Here is a 15568-nt window from a genome sequence, read left to right as displayed (position 1 = left end):
ACAATGAATAGCTACAACATATTTATCTTGTTTTTGCACATTGTGGCTACAGACATAGGAACTGGACTTCTTATCAATACTTTGTAGGAAGTTCATTTACTGTACATTTTGGCATTTTCCTCTCCTATAGTGGGCCTGGACATCCAACAGAAGTTCAATGTCTACTACTCTGGAGCCAGGAGGTACGGAACTGATAATCCATACAACAAAACGTATGATCCGACTGGACAGAGGCCACAGCCACTGAAACCACAGTCTACAGATCAGGATGGAACTCAGAGCGAGTATGCCACATCTGCTACAGACCAAGGCACTACTCTTTGACTTTCTTGCTGATGATTTTGTTAATGCAAAAATATGAAATTGTGTATATCAATATGGTATGTTTTAAAAGGCAGGTTCATATTTGAGATGTTTTTTATTCTCTATTCAAATGTGACAACTTTACAATCAGATTCAGGCAATAAAAGACAGTGCAACCACTTCTGCAAGAATAAGGATCTCTGTGGCCATGACTGCTGTGAGTACAATTACTTTTCTTTCACTGTGTGTGTGTCTATTTATGCAATTATGTACACCTGTACATTTACTTTGTGTGGCTGTTAAGACAGAAGAGGTCTTTTCTCCACCCCCAAGGTAAAGTAGGTGTAATTGTGGCACGGAAGCGGTCAGCAAATCCAGAATCAGGGTTCTTTTCCTATTTGAAAGACCTGAGAACCAGGTGTGACACACTCCCACAGACTCCTGTCAAACGACTCAAGGTGAGGAAGACAACAGGATTGTCTAAGCCTGCGTTACATTAACATTGCAGTCATCACACAACAGTTGTTGAATTATGTTTATGTTACCTGAGAAGGGACAATGCACATTAATTAACGTTACCACTCAAGTCCATGATGTAAATGTGCCACATGTAACCATGCAGGCTAATTTTGGTTTATCTTTACCAATAACACTATTCAAAGTTGTTTGGGGACTATGATATGATATAAACCTATGGCTGTGCTATCTTAAACATCATCCAGGATAGAATGCCAATTCACACCACTGGTGAGATAAGATTCAAAGAAATGCAAATGAAGTGGTGAAGTTGAATTGTTGCAAATAAAAATAAAAAATAAACCAGCCACATGGAACACCACAAGTAAAGCTAATAGGAACATCACAATATATGTAACACTAAATTATTATTCATGAACAGCTATTATACTGTATGATATTAAAATATGAGATTACAATTTAAATGTATGTGCACAACATAATCCAAAAATACTAGGCATGTACATATCCACTTTAGAAAAGCTATGATATATGCTTCTATCCAAAACTCTAGTTGAGGTTATTGTACTGTATGTAGAAATGTAAAACAGCATGTACGTTTTTATACTACTGTACTAAATGAAATCTTTGTGAATAACATAACTTTACTTTGACAAGCAATACAAGTGTATGTCTTATTTGCTTATAAGTCCATTATGTTTTTGTATTACTAAGCTGAATAAGCCTGTGTTTGGTCTGCTTTATTTCCTCAGATGAAAATGAGCATGGAGGAGTCTGTCTCTGTCGGCATGCAGGACTTTGCTTACAAACCTAAGGAGAGGCTACCTACTGTTTCCTGGTATTCATGTTAGACTTGATACATAAGTGAAAATATTAGAATAAGTCCCTTAATGGCTGCAAATTAGATTGTGTGTGACAATAAAATAAGTTCAGTGAAATTGAAGTCTGATGGCATGTTGCTGAATTATATCAAGGTCTTATTTGATTTGATTAAGGAATGGAGAAAGTCAGTATAAAGCTTCAGTGAGACCTTGCTCTGAGATCGTGGATCTAACGGGAGAAGACAGCGTTCAGCTGCCAGACAAAGTTCCTCTGGTCGATGACGTTGACGGTGGTAAACAAGTTAAAGATGATGACCCTGAACTCAGCACATTCCTCAACATTGCAGGGTTTAACAATCAAATGACGTGTGACTATTTTTCTGTCTCTCATACTAAGATTTTGAGGACTATGAGGAGGACGTGTACAGGATGATGGAGGAGCCTGTCCAAACACCTGCTGCGTTTCAGGCTCACCCTCAAAGTATCGTGAAACAACTTAACTCAAACTCATTACAGGACAAACCATGCTGGTTCTGCATGTTTTGGGACATTAAATACAAATCTCATATAGTTTACATACTGACAGTTATAATTCAGTGCATACTATATGGGTTTCAATCTCTACGCCATTGTCATCAACTCATTTAAGTACTATACTGATATATCATCGTGGAATTTACTGCACAGTACAGTGCATTTATAAGCTATGCTGGGATAGTGTTAATGAAGGCCGCAGACTTTTAATTGTGGGGGCCGAAGCATTCATGAATGGAACAAAGAGAGAAACAATGTTAATTTGAAACAAAACATACATCACTGCCTAAAAGAGTAACCAACAACAGGATTTCCGCAGGGTCTTAAAAAGTCTAAAATTTAAAAATCAAAATTTTAGGCCTAAAAAGGGTCTTAAATCCGCTTAGGTATTGTGTTCTAGGTCTTAAATTATTTTAAAAATAGTCTTGATTTTCCCACGTTCATGCAACTCTTAAATGTAGCTCTGCTGTTTGTAGATTTGGAGTGCTGTCAGAAAAGAGAAAAAACAAAACAAAAGGTGAGTATTTATTGATGACAAAATATAACTGACAAGGTAATGCCAGACGGGTAGACAGGTAAGTACGGGTGATGGAATGCTGATGGTGGCGACAAACATGTTGGGAGGTGAGTACTGGTGGACAGGGGTTTTGATGGTTCTGGTTGCCAGGCAGGAGTGAAGGGAATTCCAGGGTAAAGGTACTGCAAACAGAGGAAAATGAAACAGTTAAGCAAACAAAATAAATAGTGTTGTGATGATGATCATGACCAGGTGTGTAGATTGCTGATGAGGAACATGTGAGAGCAGGTTCAGGTGATCCTGGAATTCCCGTCTTGCACTCATTGCACGGCAACCGGAACGTAATACAAAACACAAAAAAAAAACAGACAGATAGAGAAAACATGCGCAAGGGGATGGGTTTGTGACAATGACAAATGAGATCAACATGCAACTCATACTGCAGCCAATCAGCTTCCGTGTGATTGCCGCAAGTCTTTTTTGGATTGTACCACAGACATAAAAGGGATTTTATTCTTCAGCTTTGGGGAAAGTTTAGCAATACTTGGCTTAAATAATTTAGGGCTCAGTTATGTTGTTGTTATAGTGTGATAAAGGTCTTAAATTTCCTTCAAAATGGTCTTAAAAAGGTTTAAATTTGACTTGGTGAAACCTGCAGAAACCCTGAAAAAACAGCCAATAATCCCCGAAAAATAGTTTAACCTTTAAATTTTTCGTTGTAGGAAATATATGCAAAGCCACTAATATGGTCTCTAAAACTCTCTCATCACTTTATTTCAGATTGAATACAAGAAAGCCCAAAGTGCAGCAATAGTTGACGGTGTATAGATCCTATTTATTTACTTCCTCTGTGTTTATTTTCCTCAGGGTGGATGAACCCAGGAACCAGTGTTGGTGTGAGTCAGAACCATAAACCGCTTCTAAACCAGATCAATACAACCTCTTACTCAAAGAGGTCTACTGCGGGCTCAAACCAGGGTGCTCACTATGAAAATGCTTCATCCTCACAAATACCAACTGTCAGCTTTGACCTGGGAAATGAATGGGACGACTGGGGCGACTTTGATGACGAGAACTTGGTGCACGCCAGCGAGACGTCATCGGCCTCTTGTCCAACTAATGCTAAAGTCCAGCAGTCTCTTTACATGCCAGGTAGATTTTCATACATCTCTTTAAGAAGTCATTGTAACACACACATTCACCATCTTTGCATAGCCTACATAAAGGCATGACAATGAGGGATTATTCCTTAGCCATTTTAATGATTTTGACTAGCATACCCATGTTTTTTGTGTAGGCTTTGCCGCTCCATCTGCACCAGTACTCAGTCACTCACAAGTCAAACCCTGTATAACCACTGCCAGAACACCACTGAGGTAAGCCAATTATGCACACATGTCCATTCTGGCTTTAAATTTTAGTAAAGAATAAAGATATTTGTCATATTTTGTGTTTTTGTTGTTTTAGGTTGATGCCACCAACTTTAAATCCTGAGATCAGAGAACCAGGACCCTCAGTGACCCTCAGACCACAGAACAAAATCACACTAGACTGGAATAAAAAGGTGTGTGTGTGTGTGTGTGTGTGTGTGTGTGTGTGTGTGTGTTTGTGTGTGTGTCTGTGTGTGTGTCTGTGTGTGTGTCAACCTGGGTGTGCTTCTTTTGCAGTTTAGTGGCAACATACTGTACGTACGCAGAGAATATTATTGCTTACATAGTTATACACGTAGACTTGTTTTTCATTTGTTTAACCCAGTAAATTTCCATACTACAGACACAATTAAGTCTCTTGAACATCTTACTCCTTATATTGTTTTCCCCAAATAATGTAATTAAATGATTTATCTCTCATCTGCATGGATACATTTAGATGTAAACAAAAAACATGGCGGAAAGCAAAATTCACTATTAGTGTTGCTATTTTGCTGATGGATTTTTCTCTTTTTGGACAGGAATGTTCTGTTAATATGTTAAAAGCCAAAAGGTCACTGGCTCACTTTAACTTGGCACATGTAAAACGTTTTGTTTGCAGAGACCAAGCATATTCAGTGAAGAGATCACAGTACATACACCAGAAAATCTCCCAAAGCAGACTGAGACCCGCGTGACCCCACTCACTAGAAGTTTTGGTTTCTTCTCAACAATGAGCGTCCCATCCAACACCAGCTCATCTGTCAACAGAAGGTAGAAGAAAAGGCTTTTACTTTGACTCACGACAATGTTCTTTCCCTAGCACTTAATGAAAATAACCATATCTGCAATACACTTTTTTAATTGATAAACCCCTTTCCTCTTTTTTACTGTATATGCAGCAGCAACTGCAAAGAAGAGGAAGCTTTCCTTGGGATATTTGATGGTATATTTTAGAAGTATTGCTTGTCTTACTGGGACATGAATATGTGGTTAACATAAAGTGTTTTCTTAATGTTTATGGTCATATTTTGTTAACCGGTGAGCTTTACATGAAGAGTTATAGACTGTTTTGAAGTCATGTTATTGTATGTTTATATTGTAAATGAAACTATTTGTTCTAATGTAATGTAATTTATTAAATTATTTATTTATTTAATAAAGTCTGTTTATTGGATAATTCAGTGCAGTCTGTGGAATAAATTAGCATGGAGTTTAATTAGAAGTAGCTTTGTGAAGTGTTTTAGGTGTGTAAATAGATGAGAAGTCTGCCCTTGTTTGTCTGAACATCCCTTGATGTGGCAGTTCAGCATTTAGCACATATTCTAAAGACAACTTGTTAATTTTCATGAAATTCGCTTTTTTTATATCGTAATTTGATACGTGATTATTTCATTTACATTTAGTGATTCGTTCAACAAATGTGGATCTGTAGAGTTGTGTGTTGGTGAGATGATCAAATTGGTTTGTAAAAGGCTCATTTCTTAAGGCTTTGTGTGTTGGTCAAAGAGTGTAAAACAGATCACATTACATATTACACATGATCTGAACCATCTGTGATTACCTGTGTTTTATGCCAGTAAAGGCTTGGGAATAATGAAAGAATAATATTGATGTAATACATTTATTGCCTATCAATAGAGAACATATTTGTAAGCATGCCTATTATTCTCTAACATAACTGTGTCAGTCTTGTGAGTAGTGCATCAAATGTGTGTAATCAATCCTTTGGTAAGTAATTATTTCATAATAATGGCAGAAGGGGCAATAGTACTGTTCTGAAACTAGATAGTGGCAGTAGTTTTAACCAGGCAGAGGGCAGATGATGTGCTTGTGTAGAGGGGAGGCTTTATTCGATTTGTTCATCCATGTATTAATTCAGGAACAATAATTTCTCAACTGTGTTAGTCGTGAATGCATAAAAATAAGATGTTAGCGTTAGGGCTTCGGTCGTCATCAATGACGTTATGGTCTCACTGTTCAAGTTCCCGCGATTTGGTGGTGATGTAACGCGAGATGTCAGTGACGTCACTTTTGGCGCGTAGTTTGTTGTTAGCGGAAAAGCTTCAACGTGTGAACAAACTACTTTATTCAGCCGCAGACTGAGTGATAGTTATATACTTACGTTTTCGTCGATGGAACTTTATCTCACGACTGTACGGTGCTTTCACGAAATGTTCATTTGAAGAATCTATTGCACTTTACGACCAACTAAAGCGGTGAGTTTCTTTTTGTTCTACTCAACAAGCTGTGGTTTGCCAGCTTGACAGACTGTGGCTAACAGTAGCATGCTAGTGTGGTTAAAATGACGAAGACAAACAGCGCTTAGTTTAAAATGAGCTTTACACATTTCCTATTAATCTGCCAATTACCAGATAGTTTGCCAATACGGTGTTACACACTGTACACTGTTTAATTTAACATTACTTCATAGTTAACAAGTAGGTACATATGACAGTGACTAGCTAAGTGTATGGTGATGTTTTATAATCAGAAAATTTCAGTTATCTTTTTAAATTTCTTTCTTATTCTTTAAGATGGAGTTGTCGCCTGTCTGCACTGAAGGCATCAGCTTAGACGGATGTATTAAATCTGACAGAGGTCACAGGAGAAGCAAAGTCTCAAGTAAGTTTGACGTTTAATGACTTAAAAACAACATTTGAGTATAGATTAGATTAGATTATACTTTATTCATCCCACGACGGGGAAATTCTGTCGTTACAGTAGCAGCATAGCAGCAACAGCAAAAAAACAATAACACACAAACAGTAAGCACGAAAAAAATACAAGGCAAGAAATACGGCAAGCAATACAATGAAAATATGGTAGACTGAGTAAGTAAAATGCCGTCAAACCAAAGGAATTTAAAGTGCGGTGCCATGATAAGAGAAACATATTGCAGTGTAAGTGACGTTAAAATTAAGTTGAATGTGTAATTAGAGCAAAGAAGCAAAGTCGGTAGCATAATTTAATTATATTAACCTGAGACCATAAATATTGAAAAGTAAGTACTTGTAATAAAATAAATATAATACCAATATTAAAGATAAACAGAAGTGTGTGATGTAGATGGGAGAAAAACAGGAACAACACAACACTATCAGTAGTGCAGGTGTTGTAGAGTCTGACGCGGCCGGATGAAGGACCTGCGGTACCTCCCTTCTTACACCGTGGGTGTATCAGTCTGCTGCTGAAGGAGCTCTCAGGGACCCCACGTGTCGTGTAGGGGTGAGAGGTGTTGTCCATGATGATGTCAGCTTGGCTAACGTCCTCCTCTCCCCTACTTTCTCTATGGGGTCCAGAGGACAGTCCAGGACAGAGCTCGCTCTCCTGATCAGTCTATTGAGTCTGCTCCTGTCCCGGTCCGAGCTGCCCCCCCTCCAGCAGACCACAGCGTAGAGGATGCAGAGGCCACCACAGAGTCATAGAAGGTCCTGAGGAGAGTCCTACACACTCCAAAGACCTGAGTCTCCTCAGCAGATGGAGGCGCCTCTGGCCCTTCTTGTAGAGTGCCTTGGGTGTTATCAGTCCTTTCAGTTTATTGTTAGGTGAACACCCAGGAATTTGTAGCTCTCCACTACATCAATGTCCAATCCCTAGATGCAAATGATATAGCATATTATAGTTAAGAGGGTAATATCAGGTTGATAATACAAGGATAGGATTGTGTAGATTTTCGTTTTTAATTTAGGCGTATGCCACTTTGTACAAATGTTAGCAATATAATAAAATAATCGTATTAAATGAGCCTGTAACCTTTACATTCCTGTAAAGCTTTGTCATTTTAGTTATGCAACAACAACTAACATATTGTTATTTGTGTGTGAGTATTGTATTGGATTCAAAAAGCTTGAGCTGTTTTCTTCCAGGGGATGTGGAAATAGACATCGATATCCTCTACCAAGCTGTCCCTCAGCTGGCCAAAGTTTTTCGCATCATAGACAAAATCGGAGAAGGTACATGCTCTGAATTACTGTATGCACACCTTTGGTGTATATGCCAATAGATGAGCTTGTATTTATGACTATACAGTAGGAGGAGAGGACGTGTATCATGACATGTATCTGTACCAGGTACGTTCAGCTCCGTGTACCTGGGTGAGGCTCAGATGCGGGATGGGAGGAAAGAGATGTTTGCCCTGAAGCACCTCATCCCAACCAGCCATCCTACACGCATTGCTGCTGAGCTTCAGTGTCTCACTGTTGCTGGGTGAGTCCAATACGGGTGTGTTTTTATAAAGTGATAGAAGTCCCCCAACAGTCTGAAAACCTTTTTTGAAGAACCTAACCGCTAATTCCAATTATTTTAAGTCTGAAAATGTATTTATAGACTTTGCTTCATGGATTGCTTATTCTGCTTTTCATTTTTATTTTGTCCTTTTAAAAAAAAAAAAATTTAAACATCAGATTATTACTTTTATTGGCTTATATGTTTTACTGTTTTTGTTTTTACACTTTGTTGTGTAGTGATAAGTATTAAGTAATTGTTTTTTAAGGTAATTGTTTGGGCTTTTTTGGGCCATAATTTGATAGACTAGCTAAATAGGAGAGGGGGGCGGACGTCTCAAAACCTGACCACTGCAGTAAAGACTGAGTCTTAGTATATGGGGCACCCTGTATTATGTAATATTATAGTAATAATATAATGTTATTAGTAGTAACCTTTGGACAATCAGTTAAAAACGAGTCTTATAGCAGTTAATTCAGTATTCCTGTTATTCTGCTTGGTCTCTCTGCTGATCTTTATTAATGTCCATGTTATTTGGCTGTTAAAAACCCACCCTATGTACTGCAGTTACAAGGTAAAAGATTTGTATAATAACATGTTTTTATACCTTAGCAAATTTGTGTGTGTATGGGTTTCTCACCTGTCTATTGTTGTATGATTAAGCTGAACTCGCCTCAGTACATCGATGGCTGGTTTTGGCAAGACACTCATCTCACTGCTTACTTATTAAGTATATATATTTCTCACTTTGCAGAGGCAGAGAGAATGTAATGGGGGTGACGTACTGCTTCAGGAAGGAGGACCATGTGGTGATTGTCATGCCCTATATGGAGCATCAAGCTATTGTGGTATGTATATTGTCACACATTAGTTTCTGTCACGCATGTGGCGCTTGCTTTCAGTGCATTGATACAATCTGTAATGTAATCCCTGAAACCTCATTTAGTAGCTAGTTCTTGCTTCTATGTTTTCTGAAATGTGATCTAATACTGTAACTCCAATCAAAATGTATTCATCAGGACATCATTGGCTCGTTGAGCTTTGAAGAGGTCCGTCTGTACATCTATCACCTGTTGAAGGCACTGAGACACATCCATCAGTTTGGTATCATTCACCGAGACATCAAACCAAACAATTTCCTCTACAACAGGAACAGCAAAATGTGAGTTGCCACATGGCAGTTGTTTTCTTCCACTTTTGAAACCCTGAATGGGCACATCACACATGAAGTTTTTATTGATATCCCTGTTTAAAATGTGTGTTAGGTATGCGCTGGTGGACTTTGGCCTGGCTCAGGGTACAGCGGACACCCAGATTGAGCTGCTGAAGGTTGTGAGGCAGAGGCCATCACAAAAAGGTGGAGGGTCCACAGGGAAACAAGACACCACACAGTGGAGCAAAGCACCTCCTAGGCTCCCTCCCACCACCACCACAGCCTCCACCTCACTACCTCATCCCCCACGGCAGTCCACAACGTTGCCATCTTCCTCCTCTTTTTCCTCCACCACCACATCCTCCTCAGCCTCTCGGAAAGCACTAGTTAAAAAAGCACGTTCTGTCACCACCTCCACCTCTCGCACAAAGCACACTAAGGTGTCTGCACTATGTCAATATTTTACTTTTACTGATGTTTGAGTCTTTTATTTGTCCAGTGAAAGCAGAATTGAACATCAGCGTAATTAAGGTTAATTTTGGGTTAAGAATATCCTGTATGGATTTATTAAAGTGTCTGTCTTTGTCTGTTCATTTGTTTGTCTTCTTCTTTTTGCACTAATGTGTTGGCTTTAGCTAAATACCATGCTTGTTTTCTTTAGGATTTGGCAGGACTACGCAAAGTGCCGCGGCCTGTGTTTGGAGAGAGGAACCTGAACAGCTGCGCTCCAGCTCCATCCACCACCAAACACCCTGCCATTAAAGCAGAGGTAAGCAAGGCGGAGAGTAAAGTTGTCTGAACAATAAGTGGGTTCTCTTGTTAATACAGGGTGTCCGCGGGGTTTTAAAAAGTATTAAAAAGTGATAAATCAAAATTGTCAAATTTAAGGCCATTAAAAGTGTTAAATTTAGTCTCAGAGGTATTATTTTTTTTAAATTAGGTATTATTTTTTTCAGACTATCAGGTGTCCTATTCTGATTGAAATTCTATCCTGCGTTTGCGTTAGTCCGTTTAAATATGGGCTTTGGCGTGTCTGGGCACATAATCGATCTTTCGTCTCCGTCTATGTTTGATGCTGACGTCATATTCAGTGGTCGTTCGACATCATCTCAGAACACTGAAGAAGTGGCTGGCTTACGTTTTATTTTAGACTTGCTTCAAGCCATATCTTACAACCATCGTCGTCTTTTAATGGGCAAATGCAAGTTTTCTGATAGCTGGGTGAACAACCCAGAGTTTAGGACTGGCTCAGGCCTGTAGTAGGGTGGCCATGGGCGCCACACCAACACTGCGCGCGGAGGCTCTGTGGTGTCTGAACACTGCAGTTAAACACCACTCATTTAACTCAAATAAAGGAATTTCAGAGCTGTTTAAAGAAATGCTTCCCGACTCCAGGGCTACCAACTCTCACGCATTGGCCGTGAGACACACGCATTTGACTGGTTTCACACGCTCACACGCCACACCCCCGATTTCTCACGCTGTCGGTCAAATTTCTTAAAGATGAGTTTATCTATAGATCTACTTGTTGAGCCACTTATGATCGACTAGATGTGCTTTCAGAGACTGTGGGGGGGGGGGGGGGGGTCAGGAGCGCTCCCTGTCTGCGGAATTTTCAAATTGTCGCAAACTGAGAATTTTTTTTTACCTGAAATAAATATGTATGAGCTCTGAGTATCACAGACCCGTCCGTCGCTTCGTGTCCACTCTCTCTGTAAAAATAGAGGTGAGCAGCGCGACTGGTGGGCAGTGCCGCGTTGCATCCGTGCGTAGACCTCCAATAATGAGCAGCGTACAGCCTCCTCGTAACTTGTTTGTTAAATGGGCCCTCTTGTCTGTCAACGGTCTGAGTGAGATCCACCATATGAACGGAGAAATGACATGCACAGCAGACTATATTACAACTCTCCAAATCTCGGACAAGAGATGGGAGGAGTTATATTTGAATGTGCACAAAGTTGTAAACATGAGCAAAAATCTGATCTCTAAATATCAAATGTAACTGTAAATAATTCATTCAATGTTTCATAAAATGAACAAAAAGTATTTATTTTCCCAAAAAGTAAATACAGTAAGTGCTGCACAGAGGATGAGGGCCAAACATTACTAGGCCTTGCACAAACGTAAAGGATTAGAAATTATGTAAATCAGTGGTTCTCATTCTTTAGAATTCATGGTCTTAGTTGATCCCTCAACATTAATTTACTTTGGGTCCCTGGTCCCTACACCAGGGACCCTGGACCTGTTCACCACGACCCAATCTTCTCAGCTGTTGCTGACATTGCTACTGTCTCTTCATGTTTTCATTATGGGGCACATGGTCTGGGTCAGTTCTTATATCATGAAAAGTTAATAATGTAAATGCTGAATGCCCTAATACCTGTTGATACTACAACAATGCAAAGGCTCTTAACCCTACAGTTTTGCACATATTAGCAAGACTTAATTTCTCATTGTTTTGCACAAAACTCTCCAGAAAGTGCCATTTAATGGTTATAAAAATAAAATAAAAACTGGGCATACCACTAGACCCTCCCCACTTTGGACTCAGTTCTCAACTATCCTTCTCTTCATTGGCACATTTATGTAGTTTGTTTTACTTTATTTACTAATGAATAAATATGTGCAAGATGTTGTTAATGTTATGTGGTCTCTAAATCTTTCATTTCTGTATGTTATAAATGTCAAAATCGTGTATAATAGAAAGTCGCTGATTAACACTTCATTCATTGTCGTGATGGTTTTAAAAAAAATTCTGAAGGTAGTAAAAAAGGTATTAAAAAGTAGTAAATTTAACTAAAGGATTGCTGTACATACCCTGTAATATATCTAAAAACCTTTTAAATTGGGTTGCACAATAAATTGTTTTATCATCATTGTGATATCAACTTCCGCAATAAACACATCGCAAAAGGCTGTGACATATCATATATTTTTTGTGTTAGTTGAAAGAAAATATCAGAAAATGTCATTTTTAAAAGGTAAGCTACAAAAAAATCTGCCTTCTTTATATTCAATTCTATGTTCAATTTGTTCAATAAAAGAAAGTTGAAAAGGATTTCTTGAAGATTTTTTTTATTTGTTTTGATTTCAGCAAGCAATCTGTTCTATTTTAACAAAATACGGAAATGCAGAAGTACACTTTAATTTCATTTTATTTATTGCAAGTAATATCGTTATCATGATGTTAAACATGGCATATTGCATATTTTCCTCACCTATTGACAGAGTTCTTTTTATTTGCTTTAGGGAGAGCACCTGTTAAAGGGTATAAAGTTTATTTCTCGGCGTATTCAGTGAATTTTTTTATTTTTCATAAAATCTTTTATTCAGCTGTTAAAGCTTGGCAAAGCCGAGGACCCAGCCACCCGAAGGTGCTCTTCAACCAGCCGGGGCCCGCTGCCTGTCAGGACCCAGAGCAGCAGTCAGAAGCCTCAGAGGACCGTACTGCAGGGCCTCACCTGTAGCTGCTACCTGACTGACCGTGTCTGCAACATCTGCATGTCTAGGTAGCAGAGTGTGTGTGTGTGTGTGTGTGTGTGTGTGTGTGTGTGTGTGTGTGTGTGTGTGGTGTTAATCGTGGTGTGTGTGTGTGTGTGTGTGTGTGTGTGTGTGTGTGTGTGAATCTAGCCCATTTAAGTTAAGTTGTTTAGTTTTTTGTGTTTTAACCCCTGCTTCATGATGTTTCCAATAATAAAGGAAGCAGCAGGTGGCCCCCAGGGCTGGAACACCGGGCTTCAGAGCACCAGAAGTCCTCACAAAGTGTCCCAACCAAGGAACAGGTTGGTATCTTACCACGATTACTTATGATTATATGATCACACAAATATAATGACAGCTGTGCAAAGACTGGCACAAGCTTACTGTTAAACTCAAACCTGGACTCCTCTCACCCTCTATTGTTAACTACCGTGCACTGTTGCACCCTTTCCTGTCTCACCTTCCTGTACTGCAGCCATAGACGTGTGGTCAGCTGGTGTGATCCTGCTCTCACTGCTCAGTGGCCGTTACCCGCTCTTCAAAGCCAGCGATGACCTGATTGCCCTCACTCAGATCATGACCATACGAGGCTCCAGGGAGACCATCCAGGCGGCCAAGGCATTTGGTGTGTGTCAGTATGTTTCACTACACAAAACAGATCATTGTGATTCTGCATAGAGCTCAACAGTGAAGTGACCACCCACTTTTTTAACTGCTCAGATTCCAGAAGTGTTTTTCCCTGTTCAATATCTCCATTGAAGTTTTATTAAATGCTTATCCACAAGTTTTCATAAAGGGTGTTAAGCCTGGAACCAATCCAACCAGCTACGAGAACAATCATAACCATGAAACATTTAATCCAAAAAATAAGACACTGTGTCCATAAATGATCAATGGTAGAAGCTCGCTCCAGCTGTTAGCGAGTTCGGTAAACATTTCCATGGTAACAGTAAGTTCCACCAATCGGAGTCGTTAGTCATAACGCTCAGGATTGTGGGTAGTGTAGTATTTCTTTACAAAATCCCAAACTCTGCCAATAGGACTTCTAGCTTCTGCAGGAGCAGAAACCCTCGCTTCACAACCTCGGTGCTCGTGGTCAGTCTACCTACGATGGTTTAGTCATTATGGCTGATAATCAAAATCCTTATAGACTAAATCAATGGGATTTTTACTTCCAGAAGCACACTATTGAGCTATATCGTGATTAATTTAGCAACACAGTTTAACACCATATACAGACAGTGTAACAATGTAGGAAAGTTGAATTCAGACAAACTGTAATGTTCGTAAGGCTCTGTGTAGATCATGAACCTGTTTCTGGATTGAACGTGATCCAGGTAAGGCAGTGGTGTGCAGTCGGGAGCTACCTCGGCAGGACCTCAGGACACTGTGTGAGACGCTGAGAGGACGGAGGGCTGCACCAAATGAAGTCACACCGCTACCTGAAGCCAACAAAGACTCCACCGCCACCTGTCGTCACAAGATCCAAGATGATACGCCCACACATCGTCCCACTGAAGGAACTTTGAAGCAACCCAAAGATGAAGCGGGTGAAAAACCTTGGTCTCTCTCTTCTGCTCTCCCAAACCCCCAGCAACGTTCAGGGAACACAGAAACCACTCGCATCGCTAAACAGAACTCAGGGACAGACTGCAAGGTGAAGGAAGATGAGCGGGGCTGGGACAGAGTCCCTGATGAGGCCTACAACCTGCTGGATCGGTTGCTGGACCTGAACCCTGCCACCAGGATCACAGCCGCTCAGGCCCTGCAGCACCCACTGTTCAAAGACTTGTGAAACTGCAAATCAACGTCACACAGCTGCCAGCTTCCTAGACTTTGGTTCAGAATTAATAAACTGGATGATGCAAAGACAAAGGGATGTTATACTTAATATTTAACTTATTAATTGTAACCCAGCAAGGAAGGTTAGTCTGTCCCCATATGAGAAATAATTCAGCTGCAAAGCGGAGAGATGTTTCCATCCCTGTGTGGAGAAATTACCTGAACAAGACAATAGAGTTCTGATGTGGGAGGAAAACGTCTTATTTTCTCCTCCATCAACTCATTAAATGCTTCATAGATTTTAGTATTAGTATGTCAATTCACAGGCCTGCACTTATTGAAAGCTAAGTGAGCTTGCACCATTAGCTATAACTAAGAGGACGAGGGTATTGACTTGAGGCATTATATTGGCAGACCAGTGCCCTTTGTGTCAATGGTTGGACTGTTGGACGCTGTACTTTTTCACTTCAAAGACCAAATGAGAAGCTTAGAATATATATTTTTTTTATTATATAAAAAGGAAAAACCTTTCAACACTTTAAGACAACAAATACTCTGGTTAGTGTAAACTGAGTCTTGTCACAAGGGAATAGTCTGTATGTTTGTCACTTCTGCCATAACACCATATAAGCGCTGTATTAAGTGACTATTTGTATAAGTAAGTATAAGTATGAAGGGGCATAAATTTAAATATAAATACTGCTGTATGACAATGTGTCTGTTGCAAGCAGCTGTGTTCATTTAAAACACTGAAGAATGTCTGCCTCACTCTGGATTTTCTAATAAAGGACAAAAGAAAGCAAGTGGCTGCCATTTACAGTATCTGTCTTGTTTACTGAAAGTAAAAATTAAATTAGTTTATTAA

At 39.6% G+C, this 15568-nt stretch overlaps 2 protein-coding genes across 6 annotated transcripts in view; both read left to right on the top strand.

The window, feature by feature from the left end:
* The window catches only part of hfm1 (helicase for meiosis 1), a 19298-nt gene extending 13948 nt beyond the window's left edge, over positions 1-5350 (top strand). Inside the window, exons 30-40 of one of the 4 annotated variants that reach the window (XM_032530563.1) lie at positions 131-310; positions 461-520; positions 637-761; positions 1533-1618; positions 1776-1894; positions 1999-2082; positions 3520-3804; positions 3950-4028; positions 4120-4216; positions 4684-4835; positions 4964-5350. In XM_032530563.1, coding sequence (XP_032386454.1) covers positions 131-310; positions 461-520; positions 637-761; positions 1533-1618; positions 1776-1894; positions 1999-2082; positions 3520-3804; positions 3950-4028; positions 4120-4216; positions 4684-4835; positions 4964-5018 — 1322 coding nt within the window. In that variant the 3' untranslated portion in view covers positions 5019-5350. Of the gene's footprint in view, positions 1-130; positions 311-454; positions 521-636; positions 762-1532; positions 1619-1775; positions 1895-1998; positions 2132-3519; positions 3805-3949; positions 4029-4119; positions 4217-4683; positions 4836-4963 lie in introns of those variants that run through there. The other 3 variants (XM_032530562.1, XM_032530561.1, XR_004334259.1) reach the window with 3 other exon arrangements.
* On the top strand, positions 4985-15568 carry cdc7 (cell division cycle 7 homolog (S. cerevisiae)). Of its 2 annotated transcripts, none has more exons than XM_032530566.1 (12): positions 4985-5007; positions 6599-6686; positions 7931-8017; positions 8135-8270; positions 9043-9136; positions 9308-9450; positions 9554-9881; positions 10103-10210; positions 12775-12950; positions 13141-13223; positions 13397-13546; positions 14259-15568. In XM_032530566.1, exons 1-12 carry the CDS (start codon positions 5005-5007, stop codon positions 14714-14716), a joined length of 1854 nt encoding a protein of 617 aa, XP_032386457.1. In that variant the 5' UTR covers positions 4985-5004; the 3' UTR covers positions 14717-15568. The 2 variants fall into 2 exon arrangements, with proteins under 2 accessions (XP_032386457.1, XP_032386458.1); XM_032530567.1 differs by lacking the exon at positions 4985-5007 and adding an exon at positions 5931-6280.

The sequence above is a fragment of the Etheostoma spectabile genome, chromosome 12 (assembly GCF_008692095.1).
Source record: "Etheostoma spectabile isolate EspeVRDwgs_2016 chromosome 12, UIUC_Espe_1.0, whole genome shotgun sequence".
Lineage (NCBI taxonomy): Eukaryota > Metazoa > Chordata > Actinopteri > Perciformes > Percidae > Etheostoma > Etheostoma spectabile.
This window is presented reverse-complemented; position numbering and strand designations above follow the sequence as displayed.

Bases quoted from the DNA above. Each gene is read 5' to 3' on its own strand.
- cdc7 (XM_032530566.1), top strand. The intron at 10,211-12,774 runs GTAAGCAAGGCG...TCTTTTATTCAG, and splicing joins ACCCTGCCATTAAAGCAGAG to CTGTTAAAGCTTGGCAAAGC. The intron at 12,951-13,140 runs GTAGCAGAGTGT...CCAATAATAAAG, and splicing joins TGCAACATCTGCATGTCTAG to GAAGCAGCAGGTGGCCCCCA.